A 19,175-nucleotide genomic window follows, 5' to 3' on the forward strand; every position below is an offset into this window, starting at 1 on the left:
GGTGTCATAATGTTTTTCATGATTTATTTTTATAGTTTTTTTTTTTTGAAATATAATATTGTCATTTTATTATTAAAGAGGTGTGAATATAAGCATCAACACAAGTGAAAAATAGCACCATAATATTAGTGTTAGTATCAATATGGTTTTGTGAAGGTTTTTGAAAGGAAAATAAAAATATTATAATTAATAAAATTCAAAATTTAAATCAAAAAAAAAAAATTTTTAAAAAAGCGCGGATTATAATTAAAAAAAAACTAAAAAAAAAAAATATATTAAATGTTTAAAAAAAATTAAAAAAATTTTTAAAAAAAAATTAAAAGAAAGGCGGATAAGAGAAAAATTGTGATGGGTGTGTTTGTGCTGTTATTTTACATCTATTTGCAAATTTTAAAAATCGATAAAAATGAATAATTTTTTTTAAAAAAAGAGATAATTTTTTTTAAAAAAAGAGATAACTTTTAAAAAAAATTTTTAAATGAATAAGATAACGATAATGGGTAAAAACTGAGAATAAAGATAATTTTTAATCTCTAACTAGGAATCAAACAGGGAGCAGCAGCTGGAGTCAACTCGCTCTTCCACTATGTGTAATGTAAATGAACTTTTAAAGTATAAATAAATAATTAATTAATAATAAAAATAAGGATAATAAAATTATATGACTATTTTATTTTTTTTTTTTTATTTATTTTTTTTTTTAAAAAGCTTAATATTTTTTTTTTTTTTTTTTTTTTAAAAAAGCTTACTTAATAATATAATAAATATTATTAGTGTAAGCGACGGTGTTTATTTATATTAAAATATAAGAAGAAGCGGGTGTTGGGGTAAGGTGTGTTGGGGTAAGGTTGAAACAACCTATCTAGTTTAAGAAGTTTTTTTTTTCTTAGATTTTTGTTCAATAGCAGGTGATTTCGGACTGCCTGATTGGTATGGAGTGTTTTTGATTGGTGTGGATATTTGGCTAACATTTCGAGTACGGTTACTTTTTGCGGTGGTATTCATATTTGTTATGGCGGTTTTATTTTTGGAAGTTGGTGAAGCTAATCTTGTAAAGATGTTGTTTAGTGCGTTAACCCTGGATGTTCTTGAGGGTTTGCTGGTTGATGATTTATTGTCATCTTGTGATGATTGGTTTTTTGTTTGTTTGTTTGTTTTGTCATTAGATATTTCTTCGTTATCTAGTGTGTTAGTTGAATTGTTAGATTCGTTATCAGAAATAGTTTCTTTGTAATCATCATCTTGATCATTAAAGTCGACCCTATCTTTTTTGATTAATTAATTGATTATGGTATTGTTGTTATCAATTTCTTTAACAGTGGAGACCCTGGACATATCTTCATTGCTTAATTGATTGATTTTGGTAATGTTGTTATCAATTTCTTTATCAGTGGAGACCCCTAGTATATCTTCATTGATTAGTTGATTGATTTTGTTGTTGGGATGATTTTTTGATTTTGTTGCAGACTTAATCTTAATACGATAGTATGGTGATTGGAGTAGCTTTGATTTGATTGAGTTGTTTTTTCTTTCGATGAGGTGGAAAAAGGAGGTATTGTTTTTGTTGACTTTGATGTGAGAAAAGAAGAAGTCAATTTTTAGGTTAAGTTGTTCTTTTAACACTTTTTCAATGTCTTGATTGGATGAGTTGATGTTTCCAATTACCATATGGTAATCGTCACAGTGCGTGATGAACTTGTTCATCTTGTTGGTGGTATCTCTTTCATTTAGGAGATTATGTAGGTTTTCTTTTGAGAGAGAGATAAAGATAGTTTTCTTTTTCTTTTTGTCGAATGAGATCTTTTCTATATCTGTGTATTTGCTGAAATGAATTATATGTTCATCGGATATTTGGTGGTTTGGGTAATATAATCTGAGATTGATGTTGTTTCCATTTTTCTCATAAGTGGATAGTTTGTTATCTCGTTCAATGATATCTTTAATACTTTTTTGAATTATAGAGATGCTTGACAAGAGTATGTCTTCAATAGTATTGAAATTATTATGGGGAAAATCCTTAGTTTTCATTTCTTTCCAATCGTTGGATAAATCTATTATGATTGGTTTTACGTTTGAAGATGGTGGTGGGAATGATGTTTGTAGTTGGATTGGCTTTTAGAAAGACAAATTGGTGAAGATTGGAGATAGTGAAGATAGAAGATTAAAAATCTTTAATACGATTTAAATTCTTTTGATCTGTGTTTTGTGGAGTATAGTTAATATACATTGAAATAGCTTTTAAAAAGCTGTTGGACAGTGCTAAAATTATTTGATAAAACTTAATTTATAAAAAGTAAGATTTTATATGATGTTAACACTTGTCAAATGCTTTAAATTAATAAGTAAGATTGCATTTTATGAGGTGATTGTCTAATTTGTGGTTTTTGTTGTGGTGTTGGTGTTGGCGATATACCACAATTTATTCCCCAAAACAAAAATTTAGCGGTTTGGCCTATTTTTTCTTTCAGGAGATCAAGTTTTCAAAAATAACAAAAAATCGCCTAGACGAGGGATCGAACCATGGACCTGGCGGTTAACAGCCGCTCGCTCTGCCTACTGAGCCATCCAGGCATTTCTGGTAATCTGTAATAAGGTGCACTATTGGAGAAAAAACTAATAATCCTTTTAAAATAAATTAATAAAAGTCGTGTAACCTTTGATGAAATACCAGGGCTATGGCATTTCTATAAGCGAAACATCTAGTTAAGTCGAAATCTATTGCTTTATAGTTCCATTGGAAGTGTGATTTGTGGAATCTGGTGTTGTTGTAATCCATATTTATTTCTCCATCGGATTTGCGACCTTCTGGGATTTTGTATGTAATATTTTTTATTGATATATTCCTTCTTGATCTTGTTATGTCTAGTGACCAATTGAGGCCCCTTCCCGAAGTAATGAATATAAATGATTTTAGTTTATTAAAGTTGATGAATTTCAGAGTTTTTTTACATTTGAAAAATAGATGACCATATGGATCATTATTAAGATTTTCATTACATAGTCTACATGGTTTGTTGTGAATGAAGTTGATGGGTAAGCATCTTGCTTGGAATTTGAATAGAGTGTTTCTTGATTTTGGATCTTTAATATTAAGTATATTATTGAATAGGTTGATATAGCTATAACCTGTAAGTTGAAGACATTGTTGGAATTCTGTTTTGGGTGTAAAGCTGTTGAGATTGTTTATTTCCGAATACCATTCTGCTAAAGAAAGAGGTTTGCCGTCTTTATTTTTAATGGATTTCAACCCGTCTAGTAGTCCTTTTTTAACTTTTATTTGTATCCAATCATTGTAGTTTTTAAATAGGTAATCTGAAGTTATTGTTTTGGTTGATATTTGATGTTTCCAACTGTGTTGATATTCTGATTCTATTTTGTTAGTTTCAATTTTATTGATTATTTGATTTATCATCCATAATCTTTGTGCTTTTTGTCTGTTTTTGATATTCCAAAGATTCCAACCTCCTTGATCCATAGGATAATTTGCTCTTTTAGAGCTCATTAATTTGAAGACTTTAAAACCATTTGGACTTTTATTGTTAGGTGCTGATAGGAACCAATCTGCAATTTTATTGATTTCTTTAATTTCATCATCGTTGAATTCTTCAATATACGAGTAATATGTTATTCTTGATAGTGCAAAGGATTTGAGGATGTTTACTTTTGTTTTAATTGAGTTACTTGTTGTTTTCCATAATGATAACGAGGATCTTATAGAATTCAGTATTTCTGGTAGTTTTCTATGGATTCCGGTACCTGTGAAGTAGTAACCTAAATATCTTTCTGGTTTATTTGATATTGGAATAACTGAATTTGTTGTGTCTGGGTTGTTGATTGTTATTGAAACTGATTTATCTATATTTAGTTTTGATGATGTTGCTGTGCAAAATTGATTGAAGTGTTGAAGTACCAAATTAAGTTGGTCGTTGTTATGAACCATTGATGATGAATCATCTGCAAAACCTTGAAATTTGATTCTTCTGTTTGTGTTGTCTAAAGGAAGTCCAATTATTGATTTATCTTCTAATATTGATCTAGCTAAAGCTTCTATTACCATTACATAAAGGGTCGGTGATAAAGGATCTCCTTGTTTTACTCCTCGTCCTATTATAAATTTATCAGTATTTTTACCATTTATTTCTATTTTTGCAAAGGAATTGGTGAGTAGTTGCATAATAAGATTAGTTAGTTTGGTTGGTACTTGAATGTGTAATAGTGTTCTGTAAATGGCATCATGAGATATAGAGTCAAAAGCTTTCTCAAAATCATAAAAAGTAATGATTCCTGGTAGTTTGTTTTTGATACAATATTTGATAATTTCGTTTACAGTCATTGTATTATCTGTAATTTTTCTGCCTCCAGTAAAGCCTTTCTGATTGGGGTTAATTATATCAGGAAGAATAGTCTGTAATCTATTGTTGATTACCTTAGATTGTATCTTGTATAGACAATTAGCAAGAGTTATAGGCCTTCTATTTTTGATGAGCATAGGGTCACCTTTTTTTGGGATTGTTATGATTAAACCTTCTTTATATTGTAGATCAATTATGTGTGGGTTGTTTAGGGTGTCATTGAAAGCAGAAGCTAACATTGGTGCTAGTTTTTCTTTATGTGTGATATAAAATTGATTGGTTATTCCATCTGGACCAGGTGATTTGTTTGGATTTAGTTGGTTTATTGCTAAAATTATTTCTTCTTTTGTAAAGTCAGAATCTAAAGGTTGGTAACTCTGATTAATTAAGTGAATTTTGATAATAATAATACATATGCTATCATAACCCCTATTGAAATAAATCACCGGGAAGAATTGATCAAATAAAATATTCGATTTAATTGGAGAAGAAGGGTATCGATCCCTTTACCTCTCGCATGCTAAGCGAGCGCTCTACCATCTGAGCTACATCCCCTTTTATATAATATTTTAAATATGGGGCCCTACAGGGCGATTTTCAATCAAATTTAAATAGCTAAAATTTTTTCTAAAAATAAATTAATAAAAATTGTGTTAACCTTTGCACCATTCTTATTGAAGGGGTAAGTCAAAAATTCGTGGTTAGAAATTAATAAAAAAAGGACGATTTTTAATAAGATATATTATTTAATTTGTTTTATTATTAGATTTTTTTTAAGATATCTTTATTATCAAAAACTTGAATTTTTTATTAAATAGTGTTATAAATTGTGACCTTATTATTATTTCTTATTATTTATAATGTGTGTGTAATGTAAGAAGTATTTAAATGTTTTTATTATTTTCCTTTTTAAAATTACCATAATTAATGAGTACTTCCATCTAAAAATATCTGTCTTTGAAATAAATAATGCGATAGGTGATTTAGAGTGTTTTTAAAAAAAATTATAACCTGATTATTGATTTAAAAAAAAATATTCATCAAACAATCATCCTTATATTTTTTTTCATAACCTTATATTATAAATGAGATTCAAATAAAAAAAAAATTACTAAATAAAAATCAAATTAATAAATAAATTTTTTGAGTTCTCAATGATGAACCATCAGCAAAATAAAGTGCACTATATGGTTTTGACAAAATTCTTGGATAAAAAAGGTTTAAACAAGTTATATAATAGTTTATATAATTTGCATTTTGCTTAGTTTTTCAGGTCATATCTTTAAACTAAGCGAACTTAATATTATTTTTGCATACCAAGATAATGACCACTTTTACTGATAGTTTATCCTAGATAAAATTTATAAATATATAGCATTTTTTAAAAAAATAAATGATTGGTTTATTTTACAATTTTTTTTAAAACATTTATATAGCTTTATCTATAATTATTTATGAGTTATCTTTTTCAACTTTGTCACCTCACTCCTAAGTTGTTATTTCATTATATTAAATAATCTGCACAACTTTTCAAAAGAAAAGATTTAATGAATTTTTATTTTATAACCTAAAACAAAAACAAATAATAAAATAAAAATTTAATAAAAAAAAAAGAAATTTTTTTTTTTTTAATAAAAATCTGTTTTGATAAAAATTAAATATTTATTTTTAATTTTTATTTAATATTGAGTAATAATTGTGTTTTTTTATCAAGAAGGAGCCTATTTTAAATTATTTTTGCATTTCTTTCAAATGATTATCGAAAAAATATAGTTTTGTTAATAAATAATAAAATTATATATATAAATAACTATTACAAATTTTAAAAAAAAAAATTTTATAGTTATTAATTATATTGATTTTTTCCATTATATTAAAAATATATAAAAATAACACATGTGTGGGAATTATTTTTTTGTGTGGGTTAATAGGAGGGTTTTTTTATTTTTTATTTTAATATTTGTGTGCTATTAAAAATTATTAATGAGAGATATTACAATATTTTATTATTTAATTTTATTTTTATTTTATTTTTCTCTTTTTTTTTTATTTTTTTTTTTTAAATCATTTCTTTTTATCATCTATAGATTTGATATACCTTTGAGTATTATTATAATATAAAAACTCATACATAATTAATCAATTATTTTCCATATAAAATCAAAATTATAATAAAAAATATCATCATAGGTTTATATATTATATATAAGTATACATTAAGAACACATAATATTTTTTAATTACTTTCTTATACATGTCGAATAAGGATTACTCATTGATTTTTTATTATGTTTTGTTAGTTGTGGTTGTGGTATGTGGTGGAATTTTGTGGTGTAGTGGTGGTATTTTTGATTCAATATGGTAGTGATGATTGTGGATGTGCTGCACCTATTAAAATTTATTTTTATAATAATTTTTTTTTTTTTCAAATGAGTGTTGTTAAAAACTTAATTAAGGTTTCCAATATTATTAATTTTTTATATATAAACATTTTCAAAAATTCATTTCATCATTTTTCTTTATCTTTTATTATTATTTTAATATTTTTTTATTTTTTTTAATTTTTAAATAATTTTTTCATTATTTTGTTTTTTGATATATATATAAAAACTTTTTTTATTTTATATATTTTATAAATCAAATAAAACAAAAAAGAATAAATAATAATTTATAAAATATATATTTGTTTAGTAATAGTATTATTAATTTAATATTATCACAAACTATACCAATATAAAATAGAAAAAATACAATAATAATATTACTACAAAAAATTTTAGTTTAATATAAATTCTACTATAAATTGACATTTAAGGAATAAAATAAAAAATGTAATTATTATAATTATAAAAAAACAATAATATAAAAAAAAAAAGGGGTTTAATTATACTAATTTATTTTATTTAATTATTTTATATATATTTCAATAACAATAATAATCACCATAAATATTTTAAAATTTAAATCATTTTTAAAAAATACTTTTTACTAATAATAATAATCAAAAAAAATAAATAATAACAATGTGGTTTATTAAAAAAAATAATTTAAAATTTTATTTAAAATTTTTTTTTTTTTCAATCATTTAATTTATTTATTCATTTATAAAAAACGCGATATTTTTTTACATCACATAAAATAATAAAATTATTTATTTATAAAAAAATAACCACCACACTCCAATAAATTTACACCCACACACTAATGAAAATAATAAAAATAATTTTATTTATATAAATAATAATAATAGATTAATAAAAAATAAATATAATTAAAAAAATGAGATTATTAAAGCTTTTAATAATTTTATCTTTATCATTATTATTTATTTCAAATTATGGCAAGAATTCATTTGTTTTAGGTGAAGAAATGACAACCAAAGGATTGCATGTATATGGAAGAAATATTTTAAATGAAAATGGGGAAATGATTATGTTAAGAGGTGCAAATAGACCAGGATCAGAGTATTGTTGTGTTCAATATGCAAAGGTATTCGATGGGCCAAGCGATGAAAACCATATCTACGAAATGAGAAAATGGAAGATGAATGCAGTACGTGTTCCATTAAATGAAGATTGCTGGTTAGGTGAACATGCACCAGAAACAGAGTATTTCGGCGCAGGGTATCGTAAAGCAATCAAAGATTATGTTAAAATGTATACAGATAATAATATGGCAGTAATCTTAGATCTTCATTGGGCTTCAGAAAATGGAAAATTAGCAACACAACAAATCCCTATGCCAAACAATGGTAACAGTTTAATTTTTTGGGAAGATGTAGCAAAATCATTCAAAGATAATTCAAGAGTTCTATTCGATCTTTATAATGAACCATATCCATATGGCAACAGTTGGGCCAATCCAGATGCATGGCAATGTTGGAAGAATGGTACTGATTGCGGTGATTTAGGTTATGAGGCTTCTGGTATGCAACAAATGATTGATGCTATCCGTTCAACTGGTTCAACCAATATTATATTATTAAGTGGTATTCAATATGCTACTTCATTTACAATGTTCCTCGATTACCAACCACATGACCCAGCTGGCCAATTGGGTGTTGCTCTCCACTCTTACGACTTTAACTATTGTAGATCTCGTGGTTGTTGGGATACCTTTTTAAGACCAGTATACTCATTATTCCCAATGGTTGCTACCGAAACTGGCCAAAAAGATTGTCTTCATGACTTTTTATCAGACTTTATTGACTATTGTGATAAGAACGATATTCACTATTTAGCATGGTCTTGGTTAACTGGTCCATGTGGTATTCCATCTTTAATTCAAGATTACGACGGTACTCCTTCAAACTTTGGTTTAGGTTTCAAAAGACATCTCTCAGATTTGGCTAAAGGTGTTAAACCATATTACACTCCATCTTTCGAAATTTATAACGATAAAATTACTCATTGGGCTGATGATTGGAGTTCTGCTACCCGTGTTACTAATTGCACAAGACAAGTTTTCAGTGGTAATTACTCTATCGAATGGTTGCCAACAGCCACCAAATCATTACACTTTATGTGTTGGAGTTGCATCAAAACAAATGATCACAAATCAGTAGAATTTATGGTAAATGGTGGTAATAACGGTGGTCAAGATATGGATATTGATCTCTTAAAACTAAACCCAGATCAAACCAATTCTATAGTTAAAACATTCAAGCTCTCTTCTGTCGTTGAAGGTGGTAAAGTTCTTAAAAACCAATGGTCCAAAGTCACTGTAGATTTGACTGCGCTAGGTAAAGATCAAGAATTTGATGGCTTCTGGTTAAAAGCTGATACAAGCCAACCAACTATGTATGTAGATGATATTGGTGTAAAAGCTATTCACGAACCTCCAACCCCAATCCCAGATTCTGAATACTTTGACTCTGATTCTTCATCAACAAAATTATTTACTTCACTTATTTTAATACTATCAATTGTATCTTTTATTTTAATTTTTTAAAATAATATAAAATATAAAAAAACAAAAAAAAAAAAAAAAGTAATAATATAATAATAATAATAAAATATAAAAAGAAATTTTTAATTTTATAAATAAATAAAAATAAAATAAATAAAAGTTTTAAAACTATAGTTTTCTTTTTTTTGTGGAAATAAAGATAAAAAATATTTTTAATTATTTTTTTTTTTTTATTTTTTTTTATTTTTTTTTATTTTTTATTTAGTTACCAAAAAAATTTTATTTTTTCTTATTATTGCAATTATTTTTATAATTTTTTTTATAATTTTTTTTATAATTTTTTTTATTATTTTTATTATTATTTTTATTATTTATATTATTATTTTATTTTAAGGGCAAAACAATATAAAGTAAATATTTTTTATAGTTTATTTTTCTAAAGTGGTTAATATATCCATCGCGCCTTATTTAATTTTTAAAAATAAATAAAAAAAAATAAAATACTTTTTAAAAAAAATTTTTAAATTTGAATTTTTTAATTTTTTTTTTTTTTTTTTTTTCATTTTTCATTTGTGATTAGTTTAATAAAATTGCTTTAGTTTTGTGTATTTTTTATTTTTGTATTTTATTAAATAATAAATAATAGCAACAAACATATATATAGACCACAACAAATAGTTTATTGTAAAAAGAAAAAGAAAAGGAAAAGAAAAGAAAAGGAAAAGAAAAGAAAAAAATGAGTCACATTCGTTTAACTCAAGTATTAATTCATAATAATCCATCAACATTCGATAGTCCATTTATATTTGATATATCATTTGAATGTATTAGCCCAATTAAAGAAGGTATGTATATAAATTAAAGAAAAAAGGAATAACTAAAATTAATATTAAACTATTTAACTTAATATTAATATAAATATTATTTATTTATCAATTATCTATAGATTTAGAATGGAAAGTATTATATGTTGGATCAGCAGATACAGAAAAAAATGATCAAATATTAGATAGTATACTATTAGGACCAGTTTCAGTTGGTCAAAATCAATTTGTTTTTGAAGTTGACCCACCAGATCAAAATAGAATTCCAAAAGATGATTTATTAGGTGTTACTGTTGTTTTCTTAATTTGTGCATATAAAGGTGAGGACTTTATTAGAGTTGGTTATTACGTCAATAACGAATATTCTGACCCTGAATTAAGAGATGTAAGTATAACATTTATTTATGTATTCTTTATATTCAAAGTAATTAACTAATTTAATGATTCTATAGAACCCTCCAGAAACCCCAATTTTATCAAAAATTACAAGAAGTGTTATGGATGATAAGCCTGCTGTAACAGGTTTTCCAATTCAATGGGATTAAAAAAAAAAAAAAAAAAAAAAAAAAAAAAAATAATACGAGACATTTAATTAAATAAATAACAATAAATAATAAATAATAAATAATAAATAATAATCAAACAACTATATGAATAATAATAACAAAATAAATCAAATTTAATACATACACTCAGACAACAAAATTTTAAAAATATATTTTTTTCAAGAAAAAAAAAATAACAATCAAAAACATGCATAGTATTTGTTTTTCTTAATAGAAATAATAAATATTAAAATACTGTAAATAAAATTACAATTTATCAAACCCTTTTTGTAAAGTTTTAAATTTTATTTATTTTTATATAATTTATATAAAATAATAAAGTAGTGGTAATGTTATAAAAGTAATGTTATAAAGCACATTTGTGGATATGCGTTGTTGTTTTGTGTGGAGTATTGTTTATCGGTTGTTAGTTTTTCTAGTTTATATTTAATTCTTTAAATATTTTTTTATATTAATAATACAAATAATAATAATGTTAAAAAAGAATTATTTAATAGATTTGGTATTAATTTAATAACAAAATTATTTTCATAATTTGATCCATTATTATGTGAGAGTTGGTTACTGTTATTTGATTTGTTATTTGATGGAGGAATAGTAGGTGGGAGGGTAAAACCACCAGTACTTGTAGAGTTAAAATCTCCTACTAACACAGATGGTATATTATCTAAATCATTACAATAGTCATCGACACGTTTATTACAGGAAATTGCAAAATTTCCCCTCTTCTCCACCATACTATAGTGACAGTATTCCTTTTTGCAAAATCTTGAAACACAAGAGTCTGGTGATCTTACATTTGGTAAAACTAGTGAGCAATTGTAGTTGTCAAAACATTCAAACATTTCATTAAAACTTGATTTATGTTCACGATCTGTTTTAAATCTATTATAACATGTACCACTACAATGGCATACAGTTGGGTAGGGACACCATGAGTTATTTGACATACAATCATAAAATTGTGAAATACCAGGGTCAACATAAGGAATACACTTTCTAGTATTTAAATCACACTATAAAATATAAAAGGTTAATTTTATTTTTTTCTATTTTATATTTATATTTTACACTTACAATTAAATTATTATCAATATTACAATGTTTTGTGATTTCGCAAGTTTGATTTAGTTCTAATGAGAAATACTTTGTACACTTGTTTGTTTCAGAGAAACAAAAACTATTATTTTCACACCCATGCACTGTACAATTTCCTTGATCTACTTTTAATTTTCTTTGACAAGTTCTTTCATTTACACCATCATCTAAACAAAAGTCGTCAATATCACAATCCATGTCATCAAAGCATTCGCCCCTGTATGAAGTTGTTACACATATATCTTTTCTACAAACACTAAGTCTTCCAGCACAGTGTTCATCATTTCTGCATGGTTCCCCATTACGTGAGAATTTTATATTCTCGCATATTCCTCTTTCAGAAGTGCTATTTATCTTTAAACATGCTAAACCAGTTCCACAATCTGAATCATATCTACATGACCCATGTATAGTAGAGGGGTAAATGCATATATTATTACTATGTGCTACACCTGTTTTAACACATATTAAACGATCATTGCATCTCGTTATTTTATATATATCATATCTATCTAAATAACCACAGGGACTTCCCTCATCACTACACTGATCACATTGTTGTTGTATACTTTGTTGAACAAATAATATATTTATTATAATGATATAGATTAAAATTATTTTAAAATTTATCATAATAGTTTTTTTTATTAATTATATTTAAAAAAAAAAACTTTGTATATAAAAAATATTTTATCAAAAATTATTTTATTATTATTTTATTATTATTTTATTATTATTTTATTATTTAGTGATTATTATTTCAATAAATATATTACTATTTTTATTTATTACTATTTTTAATATTTAAAATTAAAAAAAAAAAAAAAAAATAATATTAATATTAAATAAATAAATAATAAATAAAAAATAAATAAATAAAAAAATAAATTAAAAAATTATTAATATTTTAATTATTATTGTGTGGTGTTTTTTTTTTTTTTTTATATATCTTAACCCCCTTAATCAATATATACTGTATATAAAAAAAGAAAATAAAAATCAAAATCTACTTTGTTTATATAAAATAAATTATTCCTTTTCTTTTTTTTTATAAAATTTTTTTTTATTATTAACAAAAATAGTTTTTTTTTTTTTTATTCAATAGTTGTTTATTTTATTAAAAAAAATGATAAATTATATTTTAAATTATTAATATCGGAGATCTAAAGAATTATAAAAATAAAAATTATTTTTTAAAATACAATAGAATTATATCTTTATTTTTAAATAAAAGATAAATTTTGTTTTTTTTTTACTTTTTTATTTTTAAAAAGTTAAACAATAATTGTTAAAAATATTATTATAAATATTGGTTTGGGTTTTGGAGAAAAAATTGATAAAAATAAATTATAACAGCTTATTGTTGGTTTTATAACACACAGCTTTAATATATTATTATCCTGAGCCAAATTAAAAAAATTATACAAAATAATAGTAAAAATTAATCCAATGAAATATTTAAATAAAATAAAAAAGGTTAATAAAAAAAAAAGGAAAAAAAAAAAAAAAGCTTAAAGAGATAAATTTATTTATTTAATTTACCAAAATTTAATATTTATATTTTTATAATCTAAAATTATGGCAGTAAGGCATAAAAAGAAAGTGTAGCCTGTAATTACTGCTATTGATTCCTCTTGAGTGGCATAGATAGTTTTCATTGAAAAATTGATAAGACCAGTTAAAATGTTGCCCAATAAAAAGATAAATAATTGATTACGGTTAATTGATTTTGCGATAACTGAAGCATTATGATTACCAGAGATTAGATAGACAAAAATATTTACAGAGAAATTGAAAAGATTGATAGCGAGAATTGCTAAAACATAACCCAAATTTGCCATTCTTCTTGAGGTTCTATCAATATAAATTTCACAAAATAGCCATAATACCCAGGTGATAACTGAGAGTACCAATAATTTTGTTGCAAATTTTCTCCATTCAGTCAATGTGTTTCTAACTTTGAATAGTTCACAACCAATTTTAGTTCCAATTAAATGAATTGATAAATATCCAATTATGCTACAAATACCTTCTTTGTTCATTGAGATTAAACTGTCACGAGGATGATTTAAAATGTAATCTGTTAATCCAAATTGATTTAAGAAAACTTGATAAATACAAATAAACAAGACACCTAAAATTGCACTAATATTTGCATTAAACTTTAAAAATGCTAATGAAATTGAAACAAAACCTAAAGTAAAAAAGAAATTCCAATGTAATCCATATTCTGAAACATGTTCCTAAAAAAAAAATATTTGCTTTTTGTTAATACAAACAAAATCATTTATATATTAATATTTATTACTTACTTGATAATTAACCGATTTAGTTAAAATCATTCTAACAAAACCTAAAATCATTAATGGTGCTTGTGCTTTAACTTGATGCCACATTAATGAACTTCTTGATAATTTAATTTTATTTTTATTATCAGCGCTTGAACTATTTTTATCTTTGTCATCATCTTTTTTAGCTTTTTGATATTTTTCAATTAGACCTGCTCTAGATTGTCTTGAAACTAATGCACCTGATAAAACTACTGAACCAACTCCAATATCCATTAATGAAATACCATATGTTTCTGTTTTACCTAAACGTCTTGGGAATATTGGAAAATCAATTGCCAATATACAAATACAAGTTGCAATCATAACAAATGATCTATACTCTTCAATAAATCCTTTTCTCATTGAATTTAGATTTAATAATGTTTCTTTTGGGTTTTTGAAATAAATTGTTATATTTTTACTATTATAAAATAAAAAGATAAATATCATTAGTAATGGGTTTAAAAAAAAAGTTATTAAAATAATCTTATGATACATACTGTGCAAAAATTGGTACTACTAAACATGTAATAAGCATACCACCAATTAAAAATGGTGTTAATTCTGTAAAGGTAACTGCTGAAATAAATGGTACAACTATAAATAAAAACTCTAAAAAAAATCTAATTGGCATAGGTAATGGATATTTATCATTATGAAAGAATGCTGCAAAAACTACTCTTTGAAATAATATAGAAATCTATTTTTAAATTTTTTATTTTATTTTTTTATAAGCAATATTTAAAAAGTTAGTAATTTATAAAAAAAAATAAAAAAAAATAATGATATACATACTGGCATAATTGTTAAAATAAAGCATGTTTCAATAAATGTTGACCCCTCATTATTGGATACAAATTTTTCGTGATCAATTTTATATTGCTGATCCATTTTAATAATATGATTTTTTTAAAAAAAAAGATATAATAAAAAAAAAAATGATAATCAAATTAAAAAAAAAAAAAAAAATTTAAAAATGAAAAATAATTTAAATTAAAAAAAAAAATAAATAAAAATAAAAAAATAAAAATTGAAGATGGTGTGTGGGTTGTTATATTTTAAAATATATAATGTTTTAAATAAAATATAATTTATTGTAAAAAATATTTAATTTGTTTTTTTATTGATTGATTGTTTTTTTACAAAATTTTTTGGTACAAAAATTGATTCACCACCCCAACGCTTTTGGTTTATTAATCTGCCAATTGCATATAACATTACACCAAAACAAGAAGAGGTAAAAATGAAAATAATTTTGGAGTGAGTTGGGATTACATTTAAAAATGGATATGGCCAATGACCGATTGTATAACGAGTATAGGCAATGATGCTGATATATGTCAAGATAAATAAAACTAAATTTGAAACGTCTTGTTTGACATCCGAGGTAATTGGGGTGATGGTTTCGATGGGGTGTTTTGATGGGCCTTCCTTTAATTTTTGTAAAGTTACAGGTGATGCATGGTATTGATGGTTTTCAATTAAAGTTTCCACTATAATTAATAGTCCTGGTAAAGTATGTTGAAGATGGTTTAAATAACTTGGGAAAATTGAATCAAGTTCGATTGAGAATATTAATTGACGATCATATGCATAGATACCCCAGAATAACGATGAAATAACAAAACAAATTGGGAATATTATGGATCTAAACAAAACATCTCTTATTTTTAATGCTATAAAATAAAAATAGTTGTTTTTTTTAAATTTAACTAAATTTAATAAATCAACAATTGTTGAAATTCCAAAAAATAAAATCAAAAAAAACTATAAATATTATAAAGAGTTTAATAAGTATAACTTATAAAAGCTATAATAAGAGATTTAGAACTTACTTGACCCCATAAAGTTAAAAAATTTAATACTAAAATTGGATCAGTTTTACCATAAAATCCAAACTTGTCAAAAATTTTAAAGAATTGAAAAACCCCATATGAGGTAAAAATAAAAAATGAACAATGAAATAAAAAAAGAGCTGAATCTTTAATCATTTTTGTTATTATTTATAATACAAATAGCTTTATTATTATTAAAACAAAAAATATAAAAAATAAAAAAAAAAAATTAAAAAATTTTTATAAATTTAATTTTTTAAAAAATAAAAAAAAAATAAAAAAAAAGTGGGTGTCATTTGTGTAATTATAATAAGGCTTGGGTTTAAAGCCAAAACTTTACTGTATTAAACCATCATTTCTTTATCAATAAATAAATATGGTATATTCGAATTTTCATTAATTAAATTTTTTTAAAAAAAAAAAAAAAAAAAATTAAAATTTAAAAATAAAAATTTTTTTCATTTTTTTTAAATTTTATTTTTTTATTTTTTTAAATTCATTTCATTTACATATATCAAAAAAAAAAAAGGAAAAGAAAGATGGCACGTAATGAAGAAAAAGCAAGATCTATGTTAAATAGATACTTGAATTTAAAGAATGGTGAAGCTAAAAGCGAAGAAAAGAGACCTTATTTAAGTTCAGAATGCGACTCATTGGTAGATGCAGAGAGATGGAGACGTCAAATTTTAAAAGAAATCACAAAAGGAATTACAGATATTCAAAATTGTAAATATAATAACACATATAGATAAAAAGCAAAAACAATATTGTTACTAACCAACTTTATCACCCATTGTTATTTAGCATCACTTGGCGAATTTAAAATTAGAGATTTAAATGATCATATCAATAAATTGGTTAGAGAAAAAGGACATTGGGAAAGAAGAATTTTAGAATTAGGAGGTCCAAACTATAGAGCAATTACACCTAAAATTTTTGATGCAGACGGTAAAGAACCATTGGGCACAGGTACATACAGATATTATGGTGAAGCTAAAAACTTACCAGGTGTAGCGGAATTATTTGAAAAACCAGATACAAAAGATTTAAACGAAAAGAAAACAAGACACGATTTACTTAGAGTTGTGGATTCAGATTACTATGGTTATAGGGATGATGAAGATGGCAAATTAGAGGAAATAGAAAAAGAATATGAACAAAGAGCTATCGAATCGAATGTCGAGCAATGGAAAAAAGAACAAAGAGATAAATTACAAATTAAATCCAATAGGTTTGGTAATAGAGATCCAAGCAAAAATATATTTAATAATAAAACTGTAAATAATAACGAAGATGAAATCAATGTAGATATGGAAGATGAACCACAAGAAGGAGAAGATGAAATAAATATAAAGAACAACAACAACAACAATAATAATTCAGATATAGATATTAAATTTAAATCACATGTACCATTACCATCAAAAGATCAAATTGAATCTATTCTTTTAGAAAAAAGAAAAGAAGAATTAAGAAAACGATATGCACAAGAATAAGTAATAAATAATAAATAAAAATAAATAAAACATTAATGTATTTTGTTAATGTAAAAAATAATAATCCTTTTTTTTTTAAAAAATATATAAAACATGTTTTTATTTTATCTATTTCGTTTTTTTTTTTATTTATTTTATTTTACACAGTTTCATAAATTTTTCTTAATGATTCTTTATTGGTTGGTAAAAATGTAATTGGGCATTTACTGTGTTCATTAACATAACCGAAAATACATGGGTAACAAAATACAAAACCACTACCACAAATGGTTGGATTAGTTCTTTCTTTTGAGCACAATGGACATTGCTTTTTATCTTTTGGTATTTCTAAACCACCAGGTGCTCTCTAAAAAACAAACATGAATAAACATTAGTAAAAAATAATAATATAACTATAGTTATTATGAATAAAACTATTTACCTTTGCTGGTGTTGGTGGTGTTGGAATTGGTAATGTTGGTGCAGTTATTCTATTTTCACTATACCACCATTCCAATGATTTAAATATAAATACTGATAATGGTAATATATATTTTGAATAATCTAAAATTGAATCTAAAACTGATACTAATGGTACAAAGAATGGTGCACCATACCAATCTCTAACAAAATTAATTCTATCTCTTCTTCTATTTGAAATAGCTGCCCTGTGACTTTCCTATAAAGAGAGAGAGAGTATTAGTATTAATAAATTATATAAAATAATATTATAATATTATTATTAAACCTACAATATCTTTATGGTTTAATCTTTTCAGTTGTATACTTTGTAAATGGAAAAATGGTGTATAATAATTTGTATATTCATATAGATATAATAGTTGATAAATAAAAAATAAAGCTTCATAAATTGCATTGACAAATGGATAAACCTTGAGGAATATAGTCTTTAATTTCTTTAAAATACTAGAACTTCCAAACAGTCTTTTAAATAATAAATAACGTAGTTTTAATTTCTTTAACCTAATATATATTTTTAAACGAGTTTCATGCTGTAACTGTAACTTTTGATCCAACTCTACCAATTCTAACCTTTCTCTTTCGATTTGATCCGATATAGTGCCATTTGATACTCTTCTTTCATGGTCATCGTTATCCTCGTCGTAAAGACCCAACTCCATTAGTGGATCTGATTCTTTTTTGTAATACTCATCCAACTTGCTTTTAATGTATGGTATGACTACTAAATAAATTAATGACTCTGCTCTATCTGAATCTTTAATTGAATGATCCTCTTTTAAAGATGCTGCTGATGCTGCTCTATTTCTTCTTAGCATTGCGAATGATTTCTTTAAAATTTGACTTTTAGTTAATAGTTCTGGTTGATCATGGTCCGATTTTGGGGTAACTACCAATCTCTTTAATAATGAAAATACTGTATCACCATCCACACTGCTACTTTTTGATGATTTGATTCTTTTTAAATTATAAAAATTTTCTGAAAATGATCCCTCTAAAAAATAATAGACTATTAATAAGCTGTATTGGGTGGTGTGTATTATTGTTTCTATTTATAATTACCATAATATTTTAAATAATGATATTCTAACAATAACAATAATGAATAAAAACATTCATCATAATAGTTTACAATATATCTTAATTTTGGGTTTCTTTGTGAAAGTACTGTAAATATATATTTTAATGCTGGTTTGAAAGATGGCATCATTTGAAATTGATTTAACATTTCAAAGAATGATGGTCGATTTGGATCGCCATTATCAAAATTAAATAAAAACATTTTATTTATCTATTTATTATTATTT

General features: G+C 24.1%; 9 protein-coding genes across 9 annotated transcripts; 3 read left to right on the forward strand and 6 right to left on the reverse strand.

Annotated features, from left to right (window-relative positions):
• Nucleotides 1-1,278: 1,278 nt before the first annotated feature.
• On the reverse strand, nucleotides 1,279-2,028 carry DICPUDRAFT_75286 (uncharacterized protein; the record flags this gene model as incomplete). The annotated part of the gene is made up of 1 exon (XM_003284284.1): nucleotides 1,279-2,028. The coding sequence occupies one exon, from the start codon at nucleotides 2,026-2,028 to the stop codon at nucleotides 1,279-1,281; it is 750 nt and encodes a 249-aa protein (XP_003284332.1).
• A 525-nt stretch (nucleotides 2,029-2,553) lies between these two features.
• Nucleotides 2,554-4,489, reverse strand: DICPUDRAFT_86210 (uncharacterized protein; the record flags this gene model as incomplete). The annotated part of the gene is made up of 2 exons (XM_003284285.1): nucleotides 2,554-2,583; nucleotides 2,669-4,489. The coding sequence occupies 2 exons, from the start codon at nucleotides 4,487-4,489 to the stop codon at nucleotides 2,554-2,556; spliced, it is 1,851 nt and encodes a 616-aa protein (XP_003284333.1).
• Nucleotides 4,490-6,999: 2,510 nt separating this feature from the next.
• Nucleotides 7,000-9,400, forward strand: DICPUDRAFT_52841 (galactose-binding domain-containing protein). The gene is made up of 2 exons (XM_003284257.1): nucleotides 7,000-7,183; nucleotides 7,603-9,400. Exon 2 carries the CDS (start codon nucleotides 7,632-7,634, stop codon nucleotides 9,300-9,302), a length of 1,671 nt encoding a protein of 556 aa, XP_003284305.1. The 5' UTR covers nucleotides 7,000-7,183; nucleotides 7,603-7,631; the 3' UTR covers nucleotides 9,303-9,400.
• A 596-nt stretch (nucleotides 9,401-9,996) lies between these two features.
• On the forward strand, nucleotides 9,997-10,629 carry DICPUDRAFT_27423 (uncharacterized protein; the record flags this gene model as incomplete). Its single annotated transcript, XM_003284258.1, has 3 exons — nucleotides 9,997-10,105; nucleotides 10,207-10,469; nucleotides 10,537-10,629. The coding sequence occupies 3 exons, from the start codon at nucleotides 9,997-9,999 to the stop codon at nucleotides 10,627-10,629; spliced, it is 465 nt and encodes a 154-aa protein (XP_003284306.1).
• Nucleotides 10,630-11,096: 467 nt separating this feature from the next.
• On the reverse strand, nucleotides 11,097-12,381 carry DICPUDRAFT_75290 (uncharacterized protein; the record flags this gene model as incomplete). Its single annotated transcript, XM_003284286.1, has 2 exons — nucleotides 11,097-11,666; nucleotides 11,728-12,381. 2 exons carry the CDS (start codon nucleotides 12,379-12,381, stop codon nucleotides 11,097-11,099), a joined length of 1,224 nt encoding a protein of 407 aa, XP_003284334.1.
• An 868-nt stretch (nucleotides 12,382-13,249) lies between these two features.
• DICPUDRAFT_45375 (uncharacterized protein) lies at nucleotides 13,250-14,972 on the reverse strand (the record flags this gene model as incomplete). The annotated part of the gene is made up of 4 exons (XM_003284287.1): nucleotides 13,250-13,991; nucleotides 14,061-14,499; nucleotides 14,579-14,778; nucleotides 14,874-14,972. The coding sequence occupies 4 exons, from the start codon at nucleotides 14,967-14,969 to the stop codon at nucleotides 13,287-13,289; spliced, it is 1,440 nt and encodes a 479-aa protein (XP_003284335.1). The 3' UTR covers nucleotides 13,250-13,286.
• A 213-nt stretch (nucleotides 14,973-15,185) lies between these two features.
• DICPUDRAFT_75292 (uncharacterized protein) lies at nucleotides 15,186-16,069 on the reverse strand (the record flags this gene model as incomplete). The annotated part of the gene is made up of 2 exons (XM_003284288.1): nucleotides 15,186-15,845; nucleotides 15,914-16,069. 2 exons carry the CDS (start codon nucleotides 16,067-16,069, stop codon nucleotides 15,186-15,188), a joined length of 816 nt encoding a protein of 271 aa, XP_003284336.1.
• A 372-nt stretch (nucleotides 16,070-16,441) lies between these two features.
• Nucleotides 16,442-17,497, forward strand: DICPUDRAFT_52847 (uncharacterized protein). The gene is made up of 2 exons (XM_003284259.1): nucleotides 16,442-16,639; nucleotides 16,718-17,497. Exons 1-2 carry the CDS (start codon nucleotides 16,453-16,455, stop codon nucleotides 17,407-17,409), a joined length of 879 nt encoding a protein of 292 aa, XP_003284307.1. The 5' UTR covers nucleotides 16,442-16,452; the 3' UTR covers nucleotides 17,410-17,497.
• Nucleotides 17,498-17,548: 51 nt separating this feature from the next.
• On the reverse strand, nucleotides 17,549-19,150 carry PEX12 (uncharacterized protein; the record flags this gene model as incomplete). The annotated part of the gene is made up of 4 exons (XM_003284289.1): nucleotides 17,549-17,755; nucleotides 17,831-18,067; nucleotides 18,141-18,862; nucleotides 18,931-19,150. 4 exons carry the CDS (start codon nucleotides 19,148-19,150, stop codon nucleotides 17,549-17,551), a joined length of 1,386 nt encoding a protein of 461 aa, XP_003284337.1.
• Between the last annotated feature and the right edge of the window lie 25 nt (nucleotides 19,151-19,175).

This window comes from Dictyostelium purpureum (assembly GCF_000190715.1).
Source record: "Dictyostelium purpureum unplaced genomic scaffold DICPUscaffold_22, whole genome shotgun sequence".
Lineage (NCBI taxonomy): Eukaryota > Evosea > Eumycetozoa > Dictyosteliales > Dictyosteliaceae > Dictyostelium > Dictyostelium purpureum.

Bases quoted from the DNA above. Each gene is read 5' to 3' on its own strand.
- DICPUDRAFT_52841 (XM_003284257.1), top strand. From the start codon at position 7,632: ATGAGATTATTAAAGCTTTTAATAATTTTATCTTTATCATTATTATTT.
- DICPUDRAFT_52847 (XM_003284259.1), top strand. From the start codon at position 16,453: ATGGCACGTAATGAAGAAAAAGCAAGATCTATGTTAAATAGATACTTG. The intron at 16,640-16,717 runs GTAAATATAATA...ATTGTTATTTAG, and splicing joins AATTACAGATATTCAAAATT to CATCACTTGGCGAATTTAAA.